This window comes from Drosophila elegans, unplaced genomic scaffold (genome assembly GCF_018152505.1).
Source record: "Drosophila elegans isolate 14027-0461.03 unplaced genomic scaffold, ASM1815250v1 contig_271, whole genome shotgun sequence".
Lineage (NCBI taxonomy): Eukaryota > Metazoa > Arthropoda > Insecta > Diptera > Drosophilidae > Drosophila > Drosophila elegans.
The window spans coordinates 765751-790894 of record NW_024545647.1 but is presented as its reverse complement, the minus strand read 5'-3'; the positions used below and the strand labels follow the sequence as shown (position 1 = coordinate 790894).

The following is a 25144-nucleotide window of genomic DNA, read 5'->3' as shown; positions in this document are numbered from 1 at the left end:
CCACAAACTGCATCAAGCTATTTTATCTAAAACCAACAACAATTCCATTCCCCTTTTTGGAGATTTTGTTTTGTTGCTCAAAAGTTTTACATAAGCTCGTTGTACATTCATACATTTGATATTTGAGTTCAATTAGCTTTAGCTTTCAAAAAGTTGCATATTCTTAAAATTACACTCTTTCCGATAACTTTCCTTGGAAACATATTTTTTAAATTCTTGTAAACATTCTATACATGTTGCTCTGGAACGAATCTATAGATGTCTAACGCAATGCTTGTTTTGGGACAAGTCCAGAAAGGTTTACGAGTCACGGTTCCATGTTCGTTCTAATAGTTTGTTGTAGAAAGCTTATTTCGTAAAATTCAAATAACAAGGAAAGCCGAGCGTTTCCGAAGTTGAAAATTCATTACACTGTTGCACGATGCAAGGAGTTCTTCAAGTCGTCGCTGAAATATTTCAGGAGCCGCATTTATGCCAAACATCAGCCGTTTATATCTGAATAAACCTTGGGGTGTAATGAAAGTTGTAATCTGTCGACTTGATTCCTCTAGCTCCAATTGATGGTACGCGTCTTTGAGATCCAAACGTGAAAATAATTTAGCGTTTCTCAACTTAGTCATAAAAGACTCAAACGTAGGCAAAGGGTAATTTTCTCTAAGAATCGCTCGGTTGGCCTGCCTCATATCCAAACACAGTCGAATGTCCCCGTTTTCTTTAAAAGCAACAACTATCGGTGAGATCCACGGACTGGGACCATTTACTGGTTCAATTATATCCAGCTTGTGCGCTTCCTCCAACTTTGCATTGACCTTACCTTCCAACGCGACTGGAATACGTCTCATGGGCTGTTTCACCGGGTCAACATAAGGATCTATTGACAGTTTCACGCTAACATTTTTCCACTTAGAGAACGGTGTTACTAATTCAATGTGATTTACTGGTAAGCCCATCCGCAGAACATTCAATTTAGTTGCTGTTTCCCGTCCAAGTAGCGATTGTCGTCCTTTCTCAATTACAAAAAAGGATGCAATCAACTCCGAGCTTGACTTGACCGCTATTGGTGCCTCAAAAACACAAATGACATTTAAAATTGTGTCCGAAGCGTATCCTTTAAATTGGTTGTATGCATCTGTACGCACATTGAAAACAGTCGCCTTTTTCGCCTGGAGATTTAAACGGGATCCGGAATCGATTATCATGGCAACGTCTTCACCACCAATTCTACATTTAATCCATTCTTCATATTCCTCGTCAGTGTTTATTTTAAAACAGTTTTCTCGATTAATTTCCTTTCCCTCTTGGTTGCCGTCTTTAACCCACCGTACGTTTCTTCTTTTGAAACTTTCCACGTTCTTTCCTTCATACGACGGTGGGTATGGACGTTTTAAAACAGTTCGGGATTTCCGGGCAAAATGACCCAGTCGGGAACATCGATTACATTTAGTCTGTCGCGCTGGGCATGTAGGACTATCCTCCTTATGACCTGACCGCCCACATTTTCCACAATCATTTTGACTGGTTGGCCGCGATTTCCAATTGGAAATTTTATTAATTGTGTCTGAAAACGGCTTCGATAGCATTGACTGTGATTGCTTATTAATTTCTTCGTCGACCTGGCATGCTTCAATGATTTCGCATAAGGTATGTTCCTTCTCAAGAAGTTTCTTTTTTAGTTCCGGACTAGCCCACTTACCAATAATTTTGTCCTTCAAACATATTTCTTCCACCTCAGTTTTCGTAGAACCAAAACTACATTTTTGGATCTGCTGGCGAAGTCGTAAAATGAATTTCCCAAAAGCTTCGCCCTCTTCAGGAGATATTTTCCTGAAAAGGTGTCTCTCGAATGTCGAATTTTGTTTAGGTGAAAAGTATGTTGTTAGTTTTTCGACCAATATCGAAAATACGTCATTTTTCACCTCCTCGTTGAACTCGACTATAGCACCCGGAAGTGCGTATGCAACCGTCTGTAATTGCGTGCCACCCAAGTGTAGCAGCTTTGTCCTCCTCTTGGTAACCGATTGAACGTCTTCAACCTCCAGGTATATTTTGAAGGCTCGAAGCCAGTTCTCCCATTCCCTTCGGAGCACGGACTTTTCCAGATTTTCGCAAAGAAAAGGTTTTATGATGCTCTCAGCCATTACGAATTAATTCTGCACCTGAACCAAATTTGTATATATATATATATATTTTTTTAATTTTATTTTTTTATATTAACAATGCTTCTGTCGAGCAATTTTCCTTCCAAACTTGGTCAACCTCTTGACTCATGCTACAATTTAGCTTTTTTTTATAGTTTTATTCGGCATTCCGCCCCTGACCACTGTCAGATAATGCCTCATTTATTATTTAAATTTCAAATTTTCATCGGCACTCTGCCTCTGACCACTGTCAGATAATGTTTCAGTTATTATTTAATTTTCAATTTTTTTCAAATTTTCATCGGCACTCTGCCTCTGACCACTGCCAGATAATGTTTCAGTTATTATTTAATTTTCAATTTTTTTTTTCGGTACTTTGCCTCTGACCTTTGTCAGAACTTGTTCTACATTTTTTTTTTTTTTTTTTTTTAAAGCTCTTTGCTTTTATCTGATCACAACTTCTCATACTCTTAAATGCAATTACTCTTAAAGTTTCCTCTCTTATTATAATTTTTTTTTCTGGACATACCGTTTACTCGCACTCGAACGAATGACAACGACGAACGAGATGAATGAAAGAGAGATAAAAAAAAAAACTAACGGGTTCCTGCGAGATAAATTTGTTCACATTTTACAAATACGCCTTTTTGTATTGCTTGGTTTTATGGTTAATGGTTTACTCTAACGATTTTAGCTTCGTTTTCCATACATTTCACCTCGTCGCCAATGTAACAACTCAATAAATCACGTTAGATTGTCTTTTATAAATGTTCTTTATTTTCACTCTCCTTCCGCGGCGAGTGCCAAAATCGAACTAAACTAATTATGTTGAGAACAGTGATCCAAGGTCTAGGAAGAGAGAGAGAGCCTCGCTCTCCTACAACCGTCATCGCTGGCTTAGCTCCTTGATGCCGGTTCCCACAAGTTCGGTTAATACTTTTCATGCAAGCATCTTGTTGGTGTTTAAGCTCTTCGATATCCTTAGATGCCATTGCGTTTATTTGTATTTATTTTGTTGGTATCGAAGAGGTGTTTAATATTTATTTTTATTAAATTATTTATTTGTTAAATAATGTAATAAAAAATCAACGATCGCACACAGTGTAAGGGAGCTAAGTGCCGAGAGAATTACAGCGCGATCCCAGACCATTCACTGCAGGCCAAGTCCTAACGAAGCAACTGACGGGGTTGTTGGACACTGGAGCGAGAGTTAGTCTGCTTCGTAAAGGTGGCAGAGAGCTGGTTGAGGCATTGGATGTGCCCGTTCAGAAGTACTTATCAGCAGTCCGAACGGCGTCTGGAGAGGATCGGTCAATTATAGGACGGGTCAAGCTACCGGTGGAATACCGAGGACGGACAGAGCACATTCTCTTCTATTTATGTCCTAACCTGGAGCAGCCAGCTATTTTGGTGTGGATTTTTGGCAAGCATTCGGACTGGCCCCAGCAATTATAGGCCACATCGATCCCGAAGGATGGAGCACTACGCTGAGGTCGAGGATGACGATGAGGAAATAGCCGATCCCGAGTCCTGGACGCTTTCCGAAGCCGAGGAACAAGAGCTAGAGGAGATCAAGCAGCAGTTCTTGACTTTCGAGAGGGATGGCTTAGGTACCACCAGTCTGGAGAAGCACACTATTGAGCTGATGTTTTCAAGGATCGACCCTATCCGATGTCTCCCGCGAAGCAGAAGGTGGTCGAGGACGAGGTCGACAAGATGCTAGCGCTCGGAGTCATCGAGGAAATCAAAAGCCCCTGGAACAACCGCACCACCGTGGTGTCAAGGTCTGGTAAACACCGGTTCTGCTTAGACGCACGTAAGCTTAATGAGGTGACCATCAAAGATGCTTACCCGTTGCCCAGCATAGACGGCATCCTGTCCAGAATCGACCAAATGTACTAAATTTCCAGAGTGGATTTGAAGTTCGCTTTTTGCCAGATTGAGTTGGACACGAGCAGCAAAGAATACAAAGGCTTTACGATTCCTGGTCGGCCTCTTTACCACGTGAGGCCTTTCGGACACTGTAACGCATCACAGAGGCTGGTGAGACTCATGGACCGAGTAATTCCAGCTAAGATCCGCTCGAATGTAGTTGTCTACTTGGATGACCTGCTAATACTAGCGCCAGACATGAGAACGCCCATGAAGTATCTTCGCCGAGTCGCTGAATGCCTGAAAGAAGCAGGGTTAACCATAGGTCTCAGCAAGTCAAAGTTTTGCTTCAAGTCTTTGACCTACCTCGGCTTCATAGTGGGTGGAGGACGTTTGCGGATGGATCCAGGGCGTGTAGCAGCTATTAGGCGGATGCCTGAGCCAAGGACCATGAAGGAAGTGAGAGCCTTTCTTGGAACCGCTGTTTGGTACCGTCGGTTTATAAAGAACGTCGCGACGTTGGAAGCTCCGCTCAAGGAATCCTTGAAGAAGACGGGAAATAAGAAGTTTTTCTTGAGTCCAGAAGCACAGCTGGCACAGTTTTGGTCAAGCGGCACTTTTTCATCCAGTGCGATGCATCCCAGATCGGAGTCGGTGCAGTGTTGTTCCAGCGGGATGAAGACGGCCAGGAGCAACCCATAGAGTTCTTCTCGGCCAAGATGAATTGTCACCAAGTGCACTACACCGTCACCCAAAAAGAGTGCCTCGCAGCCCTGCTGGCCATTGGAAAGTTCCGGCCGTATGTGGCAGGAATGCCGTTTACGTGCATCACGGATCATGCCAGCTTGAAGTGGCTTATGTCCATAAAAGACCTTTCGGGTCGGCTGGCTCGGTGGTCATTGCAACTCCAGGGATATCACTTCAACATCGAACACAGGAAAGGAAGCGAGAACGTCGTGGCAGATATACTTTCGCGTTGTGTTGAAGAGCTAACACTGGACCAGTCAGAGTTACTCGGCTTCGAGACCACTGAGTTTGCTGGGGAAGAGTATACGGGGTTGTTACAAGAAGTGGAAAAAAACTTGGCCCACCTACCTGACATTCATACAGGTTAAACAATTGTTTTTATAGCTACGCGTCGCTCCATCGCTGCCGCAGTCTCTGCCGCTGTTGATGTTTCTGCTGACGTTCTTTCATATTATTGGTTGCTGCTCTTGGTCGCCGTCGCCGTTGGCCAAACTTAATTGTAATTGGCCAGTGCATTTTAATTATAGTTTTTGTTGTATGCACTAAGTTGAGTTCGATCAACTTTGGAAATTGGCTGTTCTGCATTCCCACGATCGCTGACCAAAAGGTGCAAGCTAAGTTCGTTAGAACTTTATTGAGAGCATTGCTTTGCTGTTAGTTGTGCAATTAATGCTCTCTTCTTCGGTTTGGGAAATTCTATTATTGAGGGCATTGCTTTGCTGTTTGTTGTGCAATCAATGCTTACTCATTTCCTCTGTCTGAGAAATTGTATTATTTTGGGTGATCAGGATCAATAACCGAGTCGATCTAGCCATGTCCGTCTGCCTGTCCGTCTGTCCGCCTGTCCGTCTGTATGAGCGTCGAGATCTCTAAAACTATAAAAGCTAGAGATTTGGGACTTGGTATGCTGATCTTGTAGTTCCTAAGCAGTTCAAGTTTACTTCAAAACGGAGCCTCGGCCACTCTAACGCGAAAGTGTGAAAGTGTGTACTGTCATTTTGAGACATGCAGTTTGTGTGTTTCGGTCATATCTATCGGTGACCCAAACATTTTTAAAATCGAGCTTTTAGTTAAGGAGTTATTATGCCACTGTTTAGCCACTGATCGGCCGCTGTTCTGCCGCTGCGAGCAGATGAGAGAGAGAGAAAGAGTGGCGGTGCTCCACGCTCTTATCTTAGTGTTGACTATGCAGTTCGACAGATGGCGCCACCTAAACTTCGATTGTTTTGATGGGGAAATACTTAGGTTGAAGTTTGTTGGCTGAGTAACGGCAATCTTATGGTCGGGGAACTCTTTCTTGTTTAAGCTAAAAAGAAAAAAAACTCAGAATACCGTTGCAGGTGGCCGGCCAAAGGCACCAGGGTCAAAAAAAAAATGGATTTCGGACCTACCAAAAAGAAATCGCATCGATAATCAACGGAACGGCGATGCAGTTGGACCCGGTAATGTAACCCAAAGGAAGAGGATAACAGGACATCTCCAGGCTATATAAGGGAGACACAATCACGGCTCAAGACAGAAAGTCAGGACGGGTACCCGAGTTCGTACATGGGAACGAATGAAGTAACAAGTGATCAAGCCAACAAGGACGCAAACAGGATGTGTTGGTTTTCGAGGACATAGAATCCTGAACCAGGTGTTGAACCAGGAGTTGAGGCAGGTGTTGAACCAGGCGTTGAACCTGGCGTTGAACCAGGCCGGAAGTCGCCGCAAGGACCAAGGGAAGGACGCAACTAAAAAGGGACGGGGTCGTAGGGATAAAGTTATAAAATTAAATATTAAAGACGTGAAGAATACTTTTTGAATTTTGTGTTTTCCTCCTCCTCCCTGTTGCGGGCAATCACGTATTACAAATTTGATGGGATGAACCACCGGAATCTCTAAGCTTGCCGCACAATTACGTAACGAGCGAGAAGCACGAAGAAAGGTCGTTAGAACAGAATTAGGTAATTTGGTTTTGGCTTCTACCTTCTCAATTTTGGGGCTGCAGTTGCTCGTCTCCAAGAGGTGTTGAACTGCTTGACCATCTAACGTTTTCTAGTTTACAAGTTCTAGCTACTGGAGGACCTACACACTATCCATCTGATGCCAGGGGGAACCCAAGTGCAATTGATTTTGCTGCCTGCAAGGGTATTTCACAAAATTTGTTGACTGTTCATGATTCGGGTGAACTTAGTTCTGATCACATTTTGTTTGAAATGCTTTCATGCGCCACTGATCTGAGTGCCCGCAGGGTGTTGATGCTGCCGGTAATGACCTTACCGTCAAGATCAAGTCTGCCGCTGACGCCTCATCTGCTAACAGAATTCATCCTACTATTCCACAGTTAAATGCCCTTATAGGTTCAGGAGTATTGGCTCTGGTGAGGCAAAAGCGAGCACTTGGGCAACGTTGGATGCGTTCGCGTCAAGCACAAGATTAATGTGTTTTTAAAAGGGCAGATTCTCTACTGAGGAAAGCACTTAACGAGGTCAAGTCGGACTTTTTCCTCCGGAAACTTAATGCGATTGATCCAGATGCTGATCGTGTCTTTGAATTTAAAAAGCTGTCCTTTCTCTGTTCTGATGGTACATGGATTAACAAGGACGATGATAACGAATTTTTTTTAAACTCAAAATTAAGCGACTAAAGTAAAATAAGGCCTCTGGGCATGACAATATTGACGGGAAAGTAGCAAAAGCGCTTCCAGTGGATGCTATTTCCCTTCTTACGCTCATCTTCAATGCTGTGATTATTCTTTTATGTTATCCGAAGCAGTGAATGTACGCTAATTTCCTTTTGATCTTTTAAAAGGTCTCTCCCCCCGACCTTCTCGAGCGCTTTCTCCTTAAAAGAGTTTTAAGCTCTGATCCTTTCCATGACGCAATCCCTGATCAGCAGTTTGGTTTTAGGAGTCTGCATGGTGCTGCTGATTAATCATTATAATCAAAGGTGAAAAATTTAAATATTTTGTCTAAATAAACACACCAAAAATCGAACTTACATTTGGGCAAACGAAACGAAAAAAGAACTACGTGCCACTACGAGTGACATATTAATTACATAAATGAATACTTAGCGCCTAGCTTAACAAAGACTTGCGAATTCGCAAAAAGGGAGAGCTCGCCCTAAACTAACTTACAATAAACTTCAAATTATGTGACTTCAACAAATACTTGAAAAAAACTTCAATTTAAAATCAAAACAACTCAAATGAAATGCTTCAAGCCACTGGTAGCGGCGCCAGCTTTTGGATGGCCCGTTGAATAATTCTCCCATTTGGCCTAACGTCTGGGTCGTCCCTGACCATGCCGTCCTCCCTGCGTGCGTCGCAATGTTCCGCCTTAGAAGCCACTGTTGAGGTGGCAGGTTGTCCTCCGCCACGACGACAAAGTGCCCTTCCCAAGAACACACCCCCGGTCCCATCGCCACCAAAACATATTCCTGGCTGACGAGACAAGCCGTCATCGCCGCAAGCAGCCCGGGAGTTATTGCGTCTCCGTCGCTTGGGTCACTACGCATCGCTCCGAGCGGCCTTGAGTTCATGACGGTCTCTATTCCGACCAGTACTGTCCTCAGCTCTTCTGCGTTCAAGATCGCGTGCTTGGGTCTATTGAAAACTATAATATTGACAACATTAATGACTCACATAGAAACAACAAAGACATTGTTAAGCTAAATGAAAATTATTATTATCTATTTTTAAAATGAAGTGTCAGTTTGGTCTTAAAACCGAATCGATGTCTACAAATAATTTTACAAGCTAAAGTTAAGAATGAATAATGGCTTGATGTGGTTTTAAAAAAGCCCATAAAAAGAAAATAACTAAGGAAATTGACAAACTTATAAAAAAACAAGAAAAAAAGCAAACTTCGGCAAGCCGAAGTTCATATACCCTTGCAGCTATCGCAAGAATTAAATATTTTTGAAAACATTAAAATTATGATTTACTTGCGTATATGTTTCAAAACATTGAAGCTATGACGATTTCCAGCTTAATTATTTGATTGTTCTTTTATATATTTTTATTATTTGTATGGGAGCTATATGATATAGTCGTCCGATTTTGATGAAATTTAAACCATAATTCTGAAATATTTAACCATTGCTATATGTCGAAGAACTAAAAAAAATATTTAAAAAACAGCAAAGTTATAATTTTTTTCAATTATTTTTCCGATTGTTCCTATGGGAGCTATATGCTATAGTCGTCCGATTTTGATGAAATTTTAACCATAATTCTGAAATATTTAACCATTGCTTTATGTCGAAGAACAAAAAAAAAATTTAAAAAACAAGAAATTTATAATTTTTTTTCAATTATTTTTCCGATTGTTCCTATGGGAGCTATATGCTATAGTCGTCCGATTTTGATGAAATTTAAACCATAATTCTGAAATATTTAACCATTGCTATATGTCGAAGAACTAAACAAAAAATTAAAAAACAGCAAAGTTATAATTTTTTTTAAATTATTTTTCTGATTGTTCCTATGGGAGCTATATGCTATAGTCGTCCGATCCGGCTCGTTCCGACTTATATACTACCTGCAATAGAAAGACAACTTTTGGGAAAGTTTCATGCAGATAGCTTTAAAACTGAAAGACTAGTTTGCATATAAACGGACGGACAGACGGACGGACAGACGGACGGACAGACGGACATGGCTAGATCGACTCTACTAGTGATGCTGATCAAGAATATATATACTTTATAGGGTCGGAAACGTCTCCTTCACTGCGTAGCAAACTTCTGACTGAAATTATAATACCCTCTGCAAGGGTATAAAAATCGTTGCCCGACTTAAAGGAGAAACTATGTTTAGTAATTGATAACCGTCAAATTAATAAAAAAAAACTTTTAGCAGATAAATTTGCTTTACCAATAATCGACGTTGTACTCGATAAATTAAACCGAGCAAAGGTGTTCGCCTGTTTAGACCTTATGTCCGGATTTCACTAAATTGACATAGAGGAATCATCCAGAAATATAATTTAATTTTCTATGAGCAATGGCTCGTTTTACAAGATTACCTTATAGTTTGAAAATAGTCCAAAACTCTTTTCAGCGTATGATGACAATCGCATTTACCGCATTGACCTAATAGTTACAGGATGTTCAGATAATCATAAGCTAAAAAAAAAAAACAAACGTCTTAGACCTTTTCAGAAAAACAACCCCTAAAACTAAATCCGGTGAAAAGCTCATTTTGCCTGAATGAAGTGACCTTTCTCGGCCACAAATTTTCTGATCAGGATATATTGCCAGAGACAAAAAACTATGAAGTCATCGAGAAATACCCAGTTCATAAAGTCGCTGATTGTGCTCGAGAATTCATTTCATTTTTCAATTAGTGTTGTTGATTCATTTAAAAAGTTCGCAGATTATCCCCGTCACATCACCAGATTATTTCAAAAAAATGTTAAATATTAATGGGCATCAAAATTGACATAAAGAAAAAATCACTCCAATTACAACATTACTCCAATGCCCTGATTTTTGTAAAGAATTTTGGATAAACACGGAAGCAAGTAAACAAGCTCGCGCCGTCCAGTAACAGACTGGAATAGAACTTCCGGATCTTATGTATCAATATCAATACTAAAGGAGAATCCCATAAAAACATAACTGAACAAGAACTGTTAGCGAAACATTGGGCAATTAAAAACATTAAACCTCACGTTTTTGGGCGACTTTTCCTAGTTAAAACCGACCCTATAGCATTAACCTTACGTTTTTGGACGGCGTTTCCTAGTTAAAACCGACCATAGCATTTTTTTTTCTTTGGCTTACTCAAATTCTAAATATCCTAGAATGAGATTTCATTACGAATTTTCAGTTGTTTATCTTAAGTGAAAGGCCAATAACGTTGGTGATCCGTTTTGTAGATAACCATCGAAGTATTAAAAGATATACAAAGTAACAAGTCACTGAAAGAAAACAGTACAGACAGAACAACCCCTGCGCAGGGAAAAATCAAGCTCAGCTACCTAGACAATAAGTTGAAACAGCTTCTATGCCCAAAATACACGATGTCCTTAACAAGGTCGATATTAAGAAAGTAGTGACATTGCATTTAGCTAATTCTAAATGCTTTATAAAACATGGGAAAAAGTTATTGCAAGAATTAACAGAATCGAGATGCATACCAATGAAAGACCGTGGAATGTCATAAGGTAAGAGCAAGGGGAATCTCTCACATAGGTTAACGGCCAAATTTTACAACCTCAAGAACTTAAAACATGAGCAAGGTTGCGGAAATAATTACAGCACTCGGAATTCGGGAAATTCGACACCACTCGACCTTACTAGTGCATGCTGTTGTTATTCGTCGGGGAATGCAGACTTTTACACCCAGATATCCTGAATTCGACTTCACCACGTAGTGTTTGATCTAGGTGCATTGATGAGAACAGATTTGGTGCGGAAAGGGCATTTAATTAGGAACGAATAAATTTAAATTTTTAATTTAAAATTTTTAATTTTTGTTCTTTTTACCGCTTTATTTAAGTAAATAAATGTTCGGAACTTGTTGTGTTGGGACCTTTTTAATCGACTTTAGCAAATCTGATCCTCAAACCTCTTGTAAAAAATTTAAAACACTGCCACTAGAAGTTTCCAGCACTGGTTAAAAAGTTGCTGATTACAATAACAAACTAGTTCTTTCGATTTTATTCGTTAAATTACTTTACCATTATTGCCATATTCTTAAAGACACCGGAAATTCAGTGGGAAATATGAAAAGTTTATCAAAAAATTACCTTTCGATTGAAAGCTGGAATGGACCAGTTATACTCATATTGCCTAATTTTGCCCTTTTCCCAATATACCATATTTTAATTCAAATTTAAGTGTGATCTTTAATTTAGCATTCATTTATTGGACTTTAAAAATGTTATATCGGTTTTTAAATTGCCTTAAAAATTAAATCTTGCGAGTTTCCCGTAAAGGTGGATCGATAGATATCACAGTTACCTAACTGACATAACATTGACGTAAGCAGACGACTGGCTAATAACAAACAATTAATTTTACCACAAAAAGTTTAAGAACTTTTAGAAGCACGAAATATAAATCAAAATTTGGATCAATTTTTCCAATTTTTCTTTGATTTGAAACTAGAATATATATTTCTTAAAATAAGTTTAAAAACATATATTTTTAAAATATGTATTCAACAAATTTTATATACTTATATATATATAACATAAATTGACGGTATAGGTTGGCGTGGTCGGACTAAGCCTAGGGAAGCTAAAATAAAAAAAAAAAATAATTTTCTGTTTGCATAGGAGGTGTATGATATAGTCGTCCTATTTAAACCGTAATTCAAAATTTATTAACCATTACTAAGCATCGAAGAACTATGTATAAAAATTAAAAAACAAAAAAGTTTAATTTAATTTTTTTATTTATTGTTCCTTTGGGATTTATATGACATAGTATTCCGGCTTATATGCTAGCTGCATTAGGAAAAAAATCGTGCAAATAGCTTTAAACTGGGAGACTAGTTTCCGTAGAAACAGACAGACTGACAGACAGATTGACTCTCCTTGTGATGCTGATCAAGAATATATACACTTTATAAAGTCGGAAACGTTTCCGTTGAAAACTTCTGACTGGATTATTACACCCTTTGCAAGGGTATAAAAATAGAGAAGAGACAATAAAAAAAGCCTTGCAGATGATACTATATTCAGAAGAAAGTTTGCAACGCAGTGAAGGAGACTTTTAAGACCTTATAAAGTATATAGATTCTTGATCAGCTTCAATGGGAGAGTCGATTTAGCCATGTCCGTCTGTCCCTCCGTCTGTCCGTCCGTTTTTCCGTCCGTCCGTGTCTACGAAAACTAGTACCTCAGTTTCAAAGCTATCTGCATAAAACTTACCCAAAAGTTATCTTCCTACTGCAGGTAGTACGAGCCGGGTTGGAACGAGCCGGGTTGGAAAAAGAATTATAACTTTTCTATTTTTTTAATTTTGTTTTAATTTTAGTTCTTCGAGATATAGTCATTGACTATTTTTTGAATTACGGTTTCAATTTGGCTATATCATATAGCTAACATCAACACAATCGGAATATTAAAAAATGTAACTTCTCCAATTTTTAATTTTTTTTAAATTCCTTTTGGACATAGTAATTTTTTAAAAGTTCAGATATAAGCATTAATTCAAATCAAAAAACGATATCGTATAGCTGAAAGATCTAATAATTAGACTTAAATTTATACTTATACTTTATATATTTTAAAGAATATTTATTTTTTGCAATAGCTGCAAGGGTATATAAACGTCGACTTGCAAAATTTTCTTTGTTTTTTGTTTTAATTTATTTTTGTAATATTCCGATGGTTTCAGTTGGATCTATTTGACATAGTCGTCCGATTTTAATAAATTTTAAATCGTAATTTTGAAATAATAAATTTTTACTATATATCAAAGAACTAAAACTAAATTTAAAATCAGCAAAATTATAATTTGTGTATATGTACGTGGTAGGGTCGGAAATGGCTCCTTTACTACTTTCTTCTGCAAGGGTATAACAATAATAATTGGGCGACTATATCATACAGCTGCCATAGAAACGATCGAATAATTCAGCGAAAAATCATCACAGCCTCGCTGATTTTAAACATAATGGCATTAAAATATAGTTATTCTAAGGAATATCTAATTTTTGCAACAGCTGAAAGGGTTTATAAACTTCAACGTGCCGAAGTGTGCTTCCTTTCTCGTGTTAATTTGAATTGCGTGGTTAGAAAGCTATTTAATTTATTAAAAAAGTTATGCAAATAAGGTTTTTAACTCTTCTAGAAACGTTGATTCTTACATTTTCAAACTAATAGATTTGCTCGTTTTAAATATAAAATTTCTTGAGAAAAATAAATACACTCGTATAAGTCTAGTCGGTTAATTTCTTGTCAAAATTTATTTTTTACCGCCTTATATTATCAAAGTTATCTATGCCGTGCGATGTTGCGTTCGGCCAGCTGTTAAGGGTTCGCAGAATATGAAAAGGGCAAGCACGAGAGCTTGCATTTTGGATCACGAACAGAAAACATTAAACTGCCATCAAAGGTTACGACGAGCAAAGATGGTGAGGCCATAAGATGGATGGAGCTATGCATGTCTTTTGCAATTAGTATTCTTACATAAGTGGGCTGGTAACTTTTGGTTACAGACAATATTCTTATTACGCCATCTTTTAAACCTTATTTTAAATGTAAATCCTAGATTCGATTCAGTTTTGTTGCATATGGCAGGACACTTCCAAAAGCATTATTAAAATCAGTGATAAATAGATACACTATTTTCTTTCGCTCATAGCATACTGCTATTGTGGATGTTAGTGTGAAAATTCTATCTACTATGGAGTAATGTTCCCAATACCCGCTTGGTATTCGCTTCAACGTACTTGAAGATTCTCTGCGCAAACATTTTTTGGAGCCTGTCTAGGAGGGATATACCTTTGTAGCTAGCGGTAACGTCGCGAAGATGATGTTCCGCTTGAAACTCTCTGGTGGTCGGACATTTTGGACTTCGCAGAGTTGTACTGATTCGACAAACTTTTCGGATCTTTTAATTTTTAAGCCATTTTTCAAAACCTATGTAGGCTTGTCCTCTTACGAAAGTAAAATTTCCATTTGTATTTGTACTCATTTTCCCTTTTAATGTTGCCATTTTAATGGTTTTGCTTTGTTCGTTGAGCTTAAGACCATTTTTATCCACTATTTTATCGCAAGATCATTACGTCTTGCCTATGAAACTTCAATCTTATAATCGCTTATCTTTGCATTCAAGTCATAACATTATTTCCAACGTAGTCCAGTTAATTGTAAAATTCCTTAAAATCTGGCTTCCAGGCTAGCAGTTTAGGTACACGAGCACTGTGGTGAAATTTCCGAAAACATGACCTCTCCGCTTGCCCCAACAAACCTTGTTACGATGCTTCCATTTTCGTTGTATGTTTCTTTCATATTCCTGAGCGTTAATTTCAGACTATTATCAGCCGTTCCTAGATGGGTTTTAGTTGCAGCAGCACTAGTTTGTGTTCCGTCTTTTCAATGCTTCGATCTTTTTAGAAAAATATTTAAGGTCCAGCTAGTTTCCTCCCATTCCATTCGCTGACCTTAGATGCTGGATCCAGCTCAGCTAACGCTAACATTGATTGTCCTCTCGAAAATAAATCGAACGTTTTGTACCTCAACCTGAGCGAAGTCAAATTTCTCTCGCAGAAGCTGCCGGACTTTAGACTGTGATGTTTTCTGCGGCGGCATAGTTAAAACTAGCCTGTTGAGCTCCTTCATTCACTTTTCAGTGGATTTAAATCAGCTTTTAATTTTTTGAAACACCTCCCATCTGTTTCTTTAATTTCCCAGCATAGTTTTTTGTTGAACGTTCTTGAACACTTCCATTACGTCGGTCATCTTTTTCTTCTCTTTTTGAACGCATCCTCATCCTTATCTTTCATTGGGGGTCGCATCAATCCACCCATTTCAGCCTTTCCAACGATTTTAGCAATTTTTAAAAGCTAAATTCTATAGAACTTGTTGTTCAGTTATTGATATTCCAGCTGCATGCCCGATCATCTGGTCATGTTAGTCTCTAGTTCTTTTACATTTTAGTCCGCTTTTCTTCGCTTTTATGTACCCTAGGCAAGAATGCCGGAGGAGTCAAGGACAACAAGGTCAAACTGTAAACAAAGGAATTTGGACCTGGGAAAAGCGGAGACACCGTGAACTAACGGCACACCGTAACTAACTAACTAAATCGAGCTCAGGAAGTACTTGCGAGGAGTCTGCAATTTAGGTGGCTGGGCGAAGAGGCGGAACCTAGTAACGTCCTAGAAACATCCAGAGTCTCGGTGGAGTCGTCAAGAGTTAGACACCAGCAAGCAGTCGAGATTTCGTTAACAGTTTATCAAACTGGCCAACATTGAGCTGGTCACACTAACCGGCGCCTACATAATCAGTGCAATTCCCTCAAAGCAGTCACTTGTGCTCTGGCGTTTTTTCGAAGAGGATATCAGATAAGTGTTCTGGTATATAGTAGAGCTCTATTAGTTAGCTCCTATTAGTGTAAATTAGTAAAAATAAAAATTCTGTAATTTTGGCATGTTTCAGTATGGCTTGCTACAGAGTTCTAAACAATAAACTACTTTTTTAATGCAAGTAATGCTACTAAAATTACTTTTCATTAAATGTCAAGAAAGCAGCATTACTTTTGAGAAATCTAATGAAATATTTTTTCAGTAGCGTTTCTTTCTTGACATCCAATGCAAATCTTTTTTTTAGTAGCAATACTCTTTTCAATGCCAATGAAATACTTATTCATTAGCATTACTTTTAAAAAATCCAAGGAAATATTTTTTGACTAGAATTTCTTTTTTGACAATTTAATGAAAATGTAGCATTACTTTCTTTATTTTTTGATGATACATATAAATGGATTCTGGATTCGGAAAATACCAAGTGGTAGTGCTGCAGTGCAGATACCCACTAGCTTTTGCGGATTGTCTATTTGTGGATGAGTCCAAGAAATGCCTGCGTTATATAAATGTCTAGAAGTCTGTTGCTATCTTGAATCAACATGTTTAATGTCCATCTCACCAGCTTTTTGTGCTCAAAATATGAATAGTTTGCTTAGGAAAAGACTTTCTTACATGGAATATCGACTTCAAATAACTATAACCATCAACAGTACCATATTGGGTAAAAGATGCTTCACAGCATGCTTTCAAAATTATTACAAAACTTATACATTTTGAAACTATCTTTGCTTTGTAACCGTGAAACATCTGAATCTTTTTAACCGTTTTTTATAATAAGATTGTTAATTTGTTTTAACTTTCAGGCATCCAGATAAAATACAACGGGATGGCGATTCCGAAAAGTTTGTTCAAATAAAATTAGCCTATGAACTCTTAAGTGACACTGATCGACGACGAGTTTTTGACCAGCATGGAGTAACCGATGAAGATTCTCATTATCTAGAAAAAAAATATGATTACACTGGATATAATCGTTTTTCATTAGATCAAAATGATGATCCTTTTGGCAACAGATTTATTATTGATCGGAACATTGTACTTTACCATAAACTATCTGTAACGTCCAATTATTTTGAGAAGACAATATTACCAAACAGTGAAAAAAAAGCGCAAGTTGTAATGTTTTACAGTGATTGGTGCTTTAAATGCTCTCGACTAGTTGGAGCCTTCGAAAAGATAAGAGATTTACTAGAACCTTTAGGTATTTATTTAGTTTTAAAAACAAGTATTAAACAGCTAACTAACCATTTCTTTAAAGGTATATCCTTTGCAACAGTCAATGCTGCACATGAAAAGTCAACATTTCGTAAAACTGGCGCAAGTGAGGTTCCTCAACTAGTTCTCATTTTGGATAACCAGTTCTTCCTTTATCGGGATCACACACTTACACCGCAAAAATTTGTTGGTAAGTTTTTATTTTACCTTTCACCCATGTATTGTTTAATCCAAGTCTTTGCATAATGTACAAGAGGTTACTAAAAAAAAAAACAAAAAAGGGTGACGGCCCTGCCCCACAACCGTAATAAAAGTACGTATTCAAACACGCGACACAAGGTCTCACTGACACAAGCCATTTTTAAATGCACGCCAAGTCTGAGACATCTACTTGTAAACATTAAAAATTAATTCTGAACCATGTACACCGAGAAAAAAACCGTTATCAACAGACTCAATTTCAGTATTTCCGTGCTCCGTATTTCGCCATGAACGGATTTACCGAAATCAAGAAGACATTTTCTTAGATCAAGACTGTTTTTTAAGACTAAACATATTCGATTTCAGAATAAGTCTTCTCGGCTTCAAGAGTATATCGTTCTCAAAATCAAAAATGATTTACTCTTGAAAGCGAGAGCGCCTATGCTTGGACCCAAGAACCTATTCGTTCTCAGGACTAAGAAGACCTGTTCTCCAAGCTAGAATACTCAGTCCTGAAAAAGCAGTCTTGATCTGAGAACGTTTCTTCTTGTTCGGAAATTCAGACTGTTCAGAACAGTTTTTTTTCAGTAAAAGTGTCCCAAAAACTGTTCGAATTGTTTTTTTGTTTGTTTTGTTTTTTTATTTTCTTTTTTTATTTATTTTTTTTTATACATTTTACATTAGAAATTATATAGCTAAATATATTTAATTAGTAATCAGTAATTAAAATATACTTATGAAAGGGAGGGGAATCGTCTGTTTTATCTCTCCTGCTGTGATAAATTCAAGGCACTCGAAATTAACACCGGCCCCTAGACAAAAAAAAATTATTAAACAGTGTAGCAATTAATATATTCGAATTTCAAAAATTAACTGTCTGCAAAAAAACTGTTTAAAAAAATGTAAAGCGTGGTTCCGCTACAAAAAAATATATATTTAAATTACTATTTAACACGTGTTAAGTGAAATAAAAGATTGAAATATATATTTTCCGCAAGTGACGCTGCTGCAGTCTATGTATGTGTTTTTTTTTGTTTCTTATGATTCTAACTCTTTTACGACTGTGACTTTGTGCGAGCATTTACAAGAAAACAATCAATGTTTAGGTGGCGCCTTCTGTCGAGCTGCATAGCCATAGCCACTAGAAGTAAGTGCGTGCAGCAGCCCCTCCTCTCGCTAAAATTTCTTTCGTTCTGTCTCCCTACTGCAGCGATTAACGCCAGAGCAGCGGCCGAACAGTGGCCGAGCAGCGGCAGAGGGGTGGCAGAGACGCGACCGAGCTGCGGCAGAGGACTTCTTTAGGACATCATATAGGGTCGAAACAAAAACTTTCGGGTATAATAACGACAGATTTATATTAATGAAAAGAGAGTTAAATAACAAATTCAAAATGTAAAAAATTATATAAAAAACCATTTTTTAACTTTTTTACTTAACCATACAATTTTTATTAATTTATCACATTTAGTTTGAGCCAGTATAACTTTTAAAGTATTTTCGCGTACTCAGAATACAGAAAAACCAGAATACAGATAAACTATCTAACTAACTGTCAACTGCTTCGTGGATTAATAAACTACTTTACTGATCAATACACTGACTAGAGGCCAACAATTAAAATTCAAACAAAACTGTGCTGTACAAAATTATTGCATTGTCAGAACTGTAAGCTATGGTTTTTTCAATAGTCAAGTCATAAGGGACGGATCATGGTCGTGGGGTTGAAGTTCTCTTTTATTGTAACTAGGTTTCGGAGCTTTGCAGTAATAAGACTGTAGTTTCAAACAAAAAGTTAAAAAAAACAAGAAAGGAAGCACGCTTCGGCAACCCGAAGTTTATATACCTTGCAGCTATTGCTAAAATTAAATATTCTTGAAAACATTAGAATTATGATTTACTTGCGTATATGTTTAAAAACTTTGAAGCTATGATGATTTGCAGCTTAATTATTCGATAGTTCCCATGGATATATGATATCGTTTTCCGATTTTAATAGAACTAAAAGCGTAATTCTGAACTGTCAAATTATTAATTCGTCAAAGAGAATTTAAAAAATAAATTACAAAATAAAAAACTTAAATTAAAAAAAAATTTTTTTAATATTTTTATTGTTCCCAATATGAGTCCGGTTTTGATGAAATTTAAACCGTAGTTCTGAAATATTTAATCATTACTATTTGTCGATGAACTAAAAAAAAATGTAAAAACAGTGAAGTTATTATTTATTTTTTTGCCCCCATTGTTTCTATGGGAGCTATTTACTATAGTCGTCCGATCCGGCACGCCTTATGTACTACCTTCAACAGGAAGACAACTTTTGGAAAAGTTTCATACAGATAGCTTTAAAACTGAGAGACTAGATTGTGTAGAAACGGACGGACGGACATACGAACATGGCTAGATCGACTCTTCTAGTGATGCTGATCAAGAATATATATACTTTATAGAGTCGGAGATGTCACCTTCAAACTTTTGACTGAATTTATAATACCCTCTGTATGGGTATAAAAATGTAAGTAAAATATTAAATGTTTCATTTTTCTTGAAAAGGTGAGTTAAATGGCTTGAGTAATGAGAGAAATTTAGTTTGAAGCGTCTGTAGTAGTTGCAGAAAGCTACGAATCTTCTTGATTCATCTGCATCAGAAGGAACAGGAATGTGACTTCGTTCTAATCCCGAAAGGGCTATTGTCATCATTCTTTATTAGCGGTTTATTTACACCATAAGGTAGTCGTTTAATCGGTATGAGCCAGTGCTCGTTGAAAATAAAGTTATGTCTCTGGAGTCATTTTTTAAAGTAATTTGGTGGAATCCAGACAATAAATCCAGAAATGAAAAGAATTTTGATCTATTTTTTGCCTATGTGGTGTTTTAATATAGACTGGAATCGATATTGTACTTGCTATAATTACTCAATCGGCTATATATTGGTTTTTAATAAGTATTTCTCTGTGAGTGGTTTATAAATTTGTCTTATAACAGGAATTATTAAATTATTTTCTCTTGAATGTTTAATTGGAATGTTGATCTCTTGATCGAAATTTAACCAATCATAATCTGTTCCAAAAGCTCTTGAGCATTTGAGTTTCCTCTATTAACGGAATTATTTTGAGAGCTGCTCTTTTGGTTTCCTCTGTTATTATTCTGGTAATAGTTCTGGTTTTAATCTTGGCCTTGGCCATAGTGTCCTCTATAATTATTATATTGGTAACATTGGCCTCTGTCGCGATAATTTCCCTAGTAAATTTTATTTCTTCCACGTGTGAAGTTACCTCGATAGTTTCCTCTGCTATTGCCTCTTTAATAACTACCTCGGTTGTTTGTATACATTACACTGTGGCTATTTGTTTGTTGGCTACTGCAGTGTAAGTTTCTAGGCGTCATTCATATTGTTGAATGAGCTAGCTTCCAAAATAGTTTTGGTTCTTCCGGTCTCGCAATTCTTTATAAAAGTGAATATTGCTTTCCTTCGTCGATATAAAAAGCTTCTAGTGATTCACGCTAGTTATCAAGTTCGTTTGTGAACTAGGTTGAGGTTTTTCTTTTTGGTACATATTTGTCATTTTTTCTTTAATTTTTTTTTTTTTTTTTTTTTACATATGCATTTTATTTATTGAATCTTCTCTGAATTGAGACTAACAATAAGTATATAAAATTTTAAATTAAAAGCTTTATCTGACAGTCAAGTTGACTGCCGCAGGATGTAAGGGCTCTAATAACTATTGCTGAGCTGGAAGGTCATTTCGTTGCAATCGGGTCCGGTTGGAAACCCTGGCTAGGCCCCTGGCGAGCTGGTTTGGATGAGAAGTTAGCTTGGTGTGGTAGGACGCCTTTTGTTTTGAAATTTCATCTTTTACGGGTAGAATGCCAAGATCTCTGTGGATGTTGTCGTTCCGAACATACCAAGGTGCCCCAGTGATAGTTCTCAGGATTTTTGATTGTGCTCGCTGGATAATGTCGATGTTACTGCTGCTCGCGTTTTTCCACAATTGGGAGCCGTAAGTCCAGACTGGCTTAAGCGTTGAATTGTAGAGCAGAACCCTAAAGTCCAGGCAGAGGGGGGAGCGAGCGTTTATGAGCCAATGGAGGTTATTGGATTTTAGTTTTAGATGAATTTTCTTAGTTTCGATATGTCTCCGCCATGTAAGTCTTCTGTCAAGGTGGACGCCAAGGTACGTTACATCGTCAGCTTGTGTAAGTGGCGTGTTATTCAGAGTTAGCGGGGGACACGTTTGTCTGTTAAGAGTAAACGTTATGTGTTTACATTTTGCGCATTTATTTTTATACGCCAGTCTGATAACCACCTCTCCACTACCACGAGATGATCAGCTAGTTTTGCTGTTGCCTGAATTGGGCATTTGGACCGACTTAAGATCGCGGTATCGTCTGCGAATGTAGAAGTAGTTAGCCGCTCGTTCGTGGGAATATCTGCGGTGTAAAGGAGAAATAGAGTTGGACCAAGGGCGCTACCTTGAGGAGCTCCAGCCTCTATAGTGTAATCGTCGGATATTGTAGTGTTGCACCTCACGGCGAAGGCTCTGTTGTAAAGGTACGATTCAAGTATCCTGTGAGTGTTTTCCGGTAGTAACGTTCTGATTTTATGCATAAGGCCATCGAGCCAGACTCGGTCGAAAGCCTGCGCAACGTCAAGGAATACCGCACTGCAGTATTCCCGAGACTAGAATGCAGTTCGTATTTCTGTTGTTAATCTGTTAACTTGCTCTATTGTCCGTTTTCTTTTAAAGCCTCTATAAGAGGGTGTCACATCGGGTTCTATTCCCTTGAGGACAACTTGTAAGCCCTTGCAACTTTTCAGCTGGTACGTGTAGTAATTCTTTTTGGCATTGTTTAGGTACTTCGACACTGCTCGGAAATCATCTTCGGTTTTGGTTTGAAGTTTGGTTTCGCTTATATTCCCTTTCATAAGCGGAATAACATGAAAGTTATCCTTCCCGACAAGCTCAACTATTTTATTGACTAGGACGTTGGAGATCTTCTCCCGAATAAAGATAGGTGGGGGCTTAAGTTTCTTTGGGGCTAATTCTTCGTACTCTGTTTCAGGCTCCGCCATAATGGAAAATCTATTTTCATTTAATGGCCCAAGATTTTCAGGGCCTTTGTTGGTACGGTTTATTTTGGGCATATTGCCGTCAGATTTTTTTGGGGGGGTAAGCTTGCGCTTGGAAATATTAATATAGCGATCCATGCCTGTCTGCATGGACGAACCCGCTTGCGGAATTGTAATTTTTTCTACCGTAGCTTTGTTTTTGCCGTTTGACCCGATTTTTGCACTTGGTTGTGTTGTTGCTTTACCCGCTTTAGAAGAAGAGAGTGGAGTCGTTATTGCATTGTTGGCGACAGAGACCGTCGTAGTTGATGTTGCTGTTGTTGTTGCACTGGGTGGCAGAAGCTCGGTTGGAGTTTTGCATTGCTCACTCCATGGTGTTTGTGCGGTGAAAAGCAGGGCGGGAGAGCAAGAACTAGCTCTCTGGTTTTCGGCGGTCAGTAAACTTGCACTTTCTGGCACTTTCGGTTCTAGAGTATTACTCGTGAACGAGAAATAAGCATTGTTTCGGGCCAAAGAGAGACGACGTTTGTCTTGCTCTCTCTGAATTTTTTCACGGGCTTCGTCTTGTTGTTTTTGGCGTTGAGTGCGCTGATCCACGTTCTTACTCATTTATTGATAGAGTGTAATATTAATTAATTAATTAACTAAAACTTTAGTTTACGATATGCGAATTAGCATCGCGAATCGCAAAACCTCGTGTTTATAAATTTTTTCGAACGTTTACGACTTAGTGGCTTATTGTTTTGCCGGAGCGTTAAGAAAACACGTCTACACGCGACCGAAGTAGTAGATTGATGATAATAAAAACCTCTTTAATAACCTCCGAGGTTTCACCGACAATTGTGCTTAGAAGTTTATTGATAATTGCATCAATTGTAAGCTCATTTTGAACTTTGTTAATGGTTGAACCAATTGTATTTGACTTAATTACCTCTATAGCAATTCCTTCGTAGGGCCCTTTTGTCATGTTGACCAATTTTATTGCCGTAATGAACCGTTAGACATGTATTTTTTTCCATCAAATTCTGGCACAGCATTTGAAATTTCTCTAATGTGCGGCTGCTTGTCAGCCATTTAATAATGTTTATAATCTACGACACTATTATCAGTAACGGAATCTATTATATCTGAGCATTCAGATTAAATTAAAACGGAGGGAATGGTAAAATCGTTAAGATCATGTTCCTTATTTCCTCGATTTCAGAATTATATCCAAACTATACCTTTCTTTTATTGTTAATAAATTCAATCGTTAGGTTAGGTTAGGTTAAATATGGCTGGGAGTGAATGAAATTCCACCCCCACCCTAGACCCCAAGGGCCTTTGTGAGGCCATGTGCTCCCAGTAATAGGTGTGTCCTTAAGCTCGTTAAAGGTGCGACTGTTCGAACAATCTGGTTCTTTTCAAGAATCTCGTGAGGTTGGCTATAATTGGTTGGTATATAAATTACCTGTTACGAAGAGTGTATCTGCCAAAGTGCCTGAAACGTTTAAGGTTGTGCGCTGGGCACAAGCACAGGAGCTATTCGATGGTTTTTTCCTCGTCTCTCTGTCTGCAACTACGGTATACGTCGTGATACTGGGCTCTGAGTCGTCTAGCATGATTGCCTATGAGGCAGTGTTCTGTTAGAGCTAAACGAGAGCCCTTGATTTTTTTTGGGTTACGTGTGGGTCATGTAAACATAAACGGTTTCATATAGTTCCCATAGGAACGATCGAATAATTGATAATAATAGCGTCAATGTTTTTAAGCTTACACGCAAAGAATATTTTATCTTTGCAATAGGTGCAAAGTTTGGCTTGACGAAGTTTGTTTCCTTTCTTGTTTATTATGTATTTTTTGTAATTATTTTTAGAATTAATTGTATTAATTGTATATCTTAACATCCGTCTGATACAGACATTTGCTGTATTTATAATCAAAGTCCTTCAACGTTTTAAGTTAAAGTTTATTTTCGTAGTTTGTAGCAGTAGTTTTTGTAAACCATTTTTATTTTATTTCGTTTCAATGTCTGATAAAACTTTTCGTTTTCTTTGGTGTTGGTTTTTAATGTTTCGATCGGAGGAAACCGGGAGCAGTGCATTGCCAGCCATTATATTTTCACACAGCAGTCCAATAACCAAGAATAATAACGCCCGTGACATGGTTAACGCCCTGCAGCCGGACACGAAGGTTGAGACGATTCCCAGTGATCCTAAAAGGCGCTCCCCCCAGTTGATGAATGTTTTCGAGGATCTGCACTCCGCTCTCCAGCAATTGCTCGAATCTCTGCAGAATTCTTTTACGGAGGGATCCATGGCCACTTTGGTGCTCCAGGAGAGCACCATAATATTCCAATTGAACTGTGCAGAGGTATAAAGCGGATTTATTTCCGTCAACAAAGAAATTGATTTTGTTTAAATTCTTTGCGATAGATAACGAGCAAATAATATTTGTACCTTATTCTTAAATGATTTAAGGATATTATTGCAAAAAATTTGGCTAATAATAAAATACTTGGTTTTTTAAAAATTATTATGTGGTTGCACCTTGGAATCGGTTCGATTTTAACCTACAGCAGTTCAGCAAATACGCCGCCCCTGTTCTAGTTTTTGAACGAATTTGATAGGAACTATGCAAGGGTTGCATGGTCCGAAAAAAAAGAATTTTCTTACTTATTGTGTTGTGTTGGGACCTTTTTCATCGTCAACACTACTTTTAAAAAGTTCACATCAAGGGGTTTAAAACAGCTGATCCACGAACAAAATTTAAAATAAAACAAGAAAAGAAGAAAACTTCGGCAAGCCGAAGCTTATACACCATTGCAGCTATTGCAAAAATTAAATATTCCTAAATATCGGTTTAAATGAGTAAATGTTTAAAAACATTGATGAT

General features: G+C 37.9%; 2 protein-coding genes across 6 annotated transcripts in view; one reads left to right on the top strand and one right to left on the bottom strand.

Annotated features, from left to right (window-relative positions):
- LOC108134775 (dnaJ homolog subfamily C member 16) overlaps positions 1-25144 on the top strand; it is a 412650-nt gene that overhangs the window by 118766 nt on the left and 268740 nt on the right. For all 4 annotated transcript variants that reach the window (XM_041708562.1, XM_041708563.1, XM_041708564.1 and 1 more), the window contains 2 exons: positions 16590-16987; positions 17045-17191. In XM_041708562.1, coding sequence (XP_041564496.1) covers positions 16590-16987; positions 17045-17191 — 545 coding nt within the window. The remainder of the gene's footprint in view (positions 1-16589; positions 16988-17044; positions 17192-25144) is intronic.
- On the bottom strand, positions 3208-5092 carry LOC121467241. 2 transcript variants are annotated; one of them, XR_005977365.1, is made up of 3 exons: positions 4377-5092; positions 3990-4310; positions 3208-3924 (listed from the first exon to the last, which is right to left on the bottom strand). XR_005977365.1 is itself a non-coding variant. In XM_041708567.1 (2 exons), the coding sequence occupies exons 1-2, from the start codon at positions 4847-4849 to the stop codon at positions 4235-4237; spliced, it is 549 nt and encodes a 182-aa protein (XP_041564501.1). In that variant the 5' UTR covers positions 4850-5092; the 3' UTR covers positions 3208-4234. The 2 variants fall into 2 exon arrangements, 1 of the variants encoding a protein (XP_041564501.1); XM_041708567.1 differs by having other exon boundaries at positions 3208-4310.